The sequence below is a fragment of the Ornithodoros turicata genome, chromosome 6 (genome assembly GCF_037126465.1).
Source record: "Ornithodoros turicata isolate Travis chromosome 6, ASM3712646v1, whole genome shotgun sequence".
Classification (NCBI taxonomy): domain Eukaryota; kingdom Metazoa; phylum Arthropoda; class Arachnida; order Ixodida; family Argasidae; genus Ornithodoros; species Ornithodoros turicata.
In genome coordinates, this window is record NC_088206.1 from 21,912,789 (window position 1) to 21,917,770 (window position 4,982).

Genomic DNA, 4,982 nt, shown 5'->3' on the forward strand with positions numbered 1-4,982 from the left:
CAATATGAACACCATAGCAACGCCTCAGTGTTTTTGACTGAGCAAGAAATGACATTTCTAGGGATACAGATAAACGATGATTGACAGTCAGATATGTACGACTTCTGACTAGCCCTCAGGTTGACAGTAAGCCTCTTTTTTATTTATTTTTTATTATTAATGTCTCAGTAAATTTCAGTTCGTATTTACAAAATAAACTTGTTCCCAACAATGGACCAAGTAACAGCACTGGTGTATTGAGGCACTACACAATCACCATCAATTACTTTGCTTCAATTAATCAATTCAATTACACTTTTGAGGCATACAAATTATTTTCACTCAGCCACATCGCATGTTCTCTAACCATACAAACTGTACTTTGTAGCTTAAATCATCCTTTTATTCTGTACTTGTAAAGCAAGCTTTATTAATGCTCTATAGCTCCAGCTTTTTTCAGCACTGTGTGTAATGGTGTGCCATCTTTAACAACATAGTTTAGCGCAACACACCCATAATAGTCATCCAAGAGTTCAATGTTGGAAATGACTTGGCTGATGAGGTGAGCACGTTCCGCCTGGATACCTGGTGCGTCGTAGGTGATCTCCGAGAAGTGGACGTGAAGATGATAGTACGATGGCTGATAATGCAAGTACGCTCGTAGTTTATGGGGGCCGATGCCGAAGTTTGTCTGCAGAGTCTCCTGCATGAAAAGTGATATTCCATCAGTTATGTACACTGCTGTTTTGCCTCTGTAACCAGGCTTCTGACGTCTATGGTCCCCATTTGTAGGGAAATGCTGACTGTTTTGCAAACCTCTCAGGCTTAGCAGCCGAGGAGAGCACTTTATCGGAGGCTTAGCGTTGAGCAGGAACATATGCAACAAGAAAAAAATAAAAATAAAAACACACACACGGAGAGGCAAATGTACACAGCTACACCAAACTAAACTTAAGTTTATTCATGGAAGATACGTTTTAAGCTTTAAGCCGATGAATAAACTCGAGTTGTTAGTTTGCAGTAACTGTGTACATCTGTCTCTCCATGTCTGTGTGTTTTCTTTCTACATATTCTCATGCTCAATGTCAAGATACCACTCTAGATATCTGGGGTAGTTGGTAATGTGACAGCATAGACATCGTGCAGCAAATTAGACCAGAGACAGTCCCTAGTCTTATTTGCTGCGCCATATCTATGCCATCAACATACCACCTAGTGTTTTGGAAACTTTGCTAGCTCCCATAATTTCTTGGCCCGGGGCAGAGAAAGGGAGGAGGAAGACCTCTCCTGAAAAACTTTGTCTAAGAACAACTACATACGTCCAAAATTTTCCGAATTGCTGAGATGGTTTCTTCTCTCTTCCTCCCCTCCCCTATGTCGCTCCTACAAGAATGCTACACTATACTAGACTAGAACGCTAGACGAGTATTATAGTACTAGAATAAAGCTTCATTGCTGATTTGGTTTGGTTGCTGGTCCTGTGTTGTATATTTCTTTGTTCATCGCCCTGTCCTCCGATGTCAAATGCACAACTTCCTTCAGCACATCATTGCACATCCACGAATATACCAAGCTTTGCTTTAACTGTATTTCATCACATTATAGAATGCACAGGAAAAAAGAGTTTGGCTGCCTTTTGAAAAAGTGCTCATGTCAAGATCACATTCAAGAGTACCATTTGTGCATCATTGTTGCCTTGTCGTGGCAGGAAAGATACATACATGTACTTTGTCACGGATATTACGCAGAAGAGGCAGATGTTCCCCCCTCAGGTCTCTGATGGATTTAATTCCGTGCTTGTGACACACCGCAAGAACGTGCAAGTTCTCCAGCTGCTTCGTGTCCCATTTCATGTCGGGCAAAAGGACAAAGCCAGTGTCTGTATTGGGGTCTTCAAAAATGATCCTTTCTGCCTCTTTCTTGTGATCGAGGATGTTGTAAACCCACTTGAAGTAAAAGCACAGGAGTTTAAATTAAAGCATTACACCCAAGTAACCACCGGATTTACCTGTAATGAAAATTGCTGGGCTGCTAAGTATGGTTCAATCACTTCTTTATACACTTGCGGGGTTTCTGTTACCATATACAAGGATTGAGGTAAGTATTTCTCAATATGCTTCTGAGTTGCAGGATGTATAACAGTCGTCGTAATGTCTGAAACGAACAAACAATATGTCACTTGGACACAGTACAGAACACAAAGTTCAGAGGACAAGAGTCATACTAGACTTGTGCAAAAACTCGACAGTGTACCATTTGTTGTTGGCGCTAGCGTGCCCTTGTAAGAAGTGTAGATGTCATTATGAAACGTTTCTTCCAGCGTGGTACCACTATTAAAAATATCTTGGTAGGATTCTTTATTGAAAGGTTTCTTTTCGATCACCACAACCGCGGTACCTTCACTGCCTTTGAATGTGCCTTCAACGGATATTAGCTTAGTACGCGAGTCTTCGCTGAGAACTCGCTTCGGAATGAACGTTTCAAAATGACTCAAAGGCACATGGGTGTCTTCGTTATGAGACTTGAGCTTCTTTCGTGATAATTCCGTTTCGTCGCTACTGTCACGCTCGCGAACCATCGCCGCCATTTATTGAAAATACCGGTTAAGCAGCGCCGCCCCCACAGTGTGGTGTCCAAGCCGTTTAATGTATTTTACACATAGCATACATGTGTGTATATGCCTTAGACAATGAAATATATGTAGAACAAATATCTACCAGTTGAAGTCTACATCTTTGAAGATTTTTTAAAGCTACGACCACAGCCGGCCGGTATCGGCTTCCGTAGGCTTCCCACTGAGGCTTTCATACTTTTAAGTTCCGGTTGCGATTTGTGTGAGATCCCCGGAGTTGTAATGCTTTCGTAATGGGCCTTTACATCATTTATTCGAGGTATTTCGTGCATGAAGTTATCAAGGGTGCACCATACTAAATGATTTCAAGTGTGCTAATAAGAAGCACCACAATCAGCTTCTGTCGATGCTGTTCAATCAACGACAGGCATTTCGTAACATCACGCACGTGTTCGTAAGGTTTTTCTTTAACTCAAACAAACCGCAGCTCTGCTGCAAGAAGTTGCCCAATACCATGAAGCTGGACACCCCGCAGTTTAGGGCGCTTTTTAGCCCCGAAGTAAAGGAACTGGTGGAAATCTTCAAACGTCACGGACACGAACTTCGTATAGCTGGAGGTGCAGTGCGAGATCTCCTGATGCACAAACAACCTCAAGATCTTGATTTTGCAACGACAGCAACACCAACACAGATGAAAGAAATGTTTGACAACGAAAGCGTACGCATGATCAACACCAAAGGTGAAAAGCACGGCACGATAACTGCTCGTATCAACGACAAGGCCAACTTCGAAGTAACTACCCTGCGCATCGACGTTGTAACAGACGGGCGGCACGCGGAGGTTGAGTTTACAACCGACTGGGAAACCGATGCCAACCGCCGTGACCTAACTATAAATGCCCTGTTTCTCGGTTTGGATGGCACTGTGTATGATTATTTTCACGGCATCGAAGACCTCGAAAAAAGACGGGTGGCATTCGTGGGTGATCCCGCTCAAAGAATTCGCGAAGACTACCTGAGAATCTTGCGTTACTTCCGTTTCTACGGACGAATAGCTGTGGAACCAGACTCTCATGACCCTGGCATTCTGACGGCAATACGGGAAAACGTTGGTGGCCTTGCGGGAATCTCTGGGGAAAGGCTGTGGACGGAACTGAAAAAAATTCTTGCCGGAAACTACAGCAAAGAGCTCGTGGGACGTATAATTGACCTGGGCATCGCACCATTTTTAGGATTGCCAGATTCTCCCGACTGGAATCAGTTCGAGAAAGTCTGCAGACGTTCGCACGGCCTCGCCTTGCAGCCTGTACCACTGCTGACAGCATTATTAAAAGATGAAAGTGAGGTCATGAAACTTCATTCCAGGCTCAAATTTTCATCTTACGAGAGGGATTTGGCACTATTTATAGTTCAGCATCGTGAAAACAAAGAGGACGCTTCTCTGAAGCCCTACCAACGTCTACTGTTTGTGACAAAAGGGAAAACTGGAGATGTTCAAGAGTGGATCTGCGAGTTGCTAAAGTATGGCGGCCACAGGGAGCTCTTGGAATCATTTCGGTGCTGGGACATGCCAAAATTCCCTGTCAATGGTACCATGCTCCTGGAAAGGGGCATGCGAAGTGGCCCAAAGTTTGCAGCAGTGCTGGGAAAACTTAAAGAGTTGTGGTTCGACAGCGATTTTAGTTTAACGACTGAAGAATTGCTAGCAAAGTTGCCGGATGTATTGAGGGATGCTAAAGTGGGAAAGAATGGTTGAAGTTGAAACTGTCATTGAAACAATCTGTATAGCAATGTTTCTGGTAGCAGTAGTCATCTGTGATGATTAAAGAGAAAAGAATGTTAGCATTTTCCAGGAGAGATTTCCTCTCATCCATGACTTGAAAAACTGAGGGGAGGTAGAGGGCGAAAACAGACAACGCACCTCGTCTCGGGTTTTCAAGTCATGGATCGTCACCACCAGCTCGCTTGCTACCTAACTTTCCTTTCGTTATCATTTCCTCTCATGTTTGTTTGAGTGCAAGACTCCCGAGCTGATTGCAAAATTGGTAGGCACAACGGGGAGCTGTGGATGACTGATGGCATTTGTTCAGTGCATGTTACATCAGTCTTATTTGTTTTGACATTGTGTACTAGACATATTTATTTAATTCTGTACCTTCAGCACCAGAAGGCATTACAGTAGGGGGGATATCAGTCACACAAAAATGAGCACAAACAAATGCATGAGATACAGTAATATGCTATAAGAACACCCATAACAAAACATCATATAATGTTACTTTGTGTTAATATCAGATATACTACTAAAACACAAATTTACATTGGGTTGGCTGGTAATATTTTGAGGGAGACCATTCCACTGGGTCCACGGAAAAAAGGAGAACTTCAGTTTCGCAACCATATTCTCCAACGTTTTCACCATGATCTGTCC

General features: G+C 43.1%; 2 protein-coding genes across 2 annotated transcripts; one reads left to right on the forward strand and one right to left on the reverse strand.

The window, feature by feature from the left end:
• Positions 1–252: 252 nt before the first annotated feature.
• On the reverse strand, positions 253–2,581 carry LOC135396415 (m7GpppX diphosphatase-like). Its single transcript, XM_064627380.1, has 4 exons — positions 2,233–2,581; positions 1,988–2,133; positions 1,701–1,925; positions 253–682 (listed from the first exon to the last, which is right to left on the reverse strand). Exons 1-4 carry the CDS (start codon positions 2,564–2,566, stop codon positions 410–412), a joined length of 978 nt encoding a protein of 325 aa, XP_064483450.1. The 5' UTR covers positions 2,567–2,581; the 3' UTR covers positions 253–409.
• Positions 2,582–2,775: 194 nt separating this feature from the next.
• LOC135396414 (CCA tRNA nucleotidyltransferase 1, mitochondrial-like) lies at positions 2,776–4,393 on the forward strand. The gene has a single exon (XM_064627379.1). It carries the CDS (start codon positions 2,958–2,960, stop codon positions 4,305–4,307), a length of 1,350 nt encoding a protein of 449 aa, XP_064483449.1. The 5' UTR covers positions 2,776–2,957; the 3' UTR covers positions 4,308–4,393.
• Positions 4,394–4,982: the final 589 nt, after the last annotated feature.

Bases quoted from the DNA above. Each gene is read 5' to 3' on its own strand.
- LOC135396415 (XM_064627380.1), bottom strand. From the start codon at position 2,566: ATGGCGGCGATGGTTCGCGAGCGTGACAGTAGCGACGAAACGGAATTA. The intron at 2,134-2,232 runs GTACACTGTCGA...TGTTCGTTTCAG, and splicing joins GCTAGCGCCAACAACAAATG to ACATTACGACGACTGTTATA. The intron at 1,926-1,987 runs GTAAATCCGGTG...TTTTACTTCAAG, and splicing joins CCCAGCAATTTTCATTACAG to TGGGTTTACAACATCCTCGA.
- LOC135396414 (XM_064627379.1), top strand. From the start codon at position 2,958: ATGCTGTTCAATCAACGACAGGCATTTCGTAACATCACGCACGTGTTC.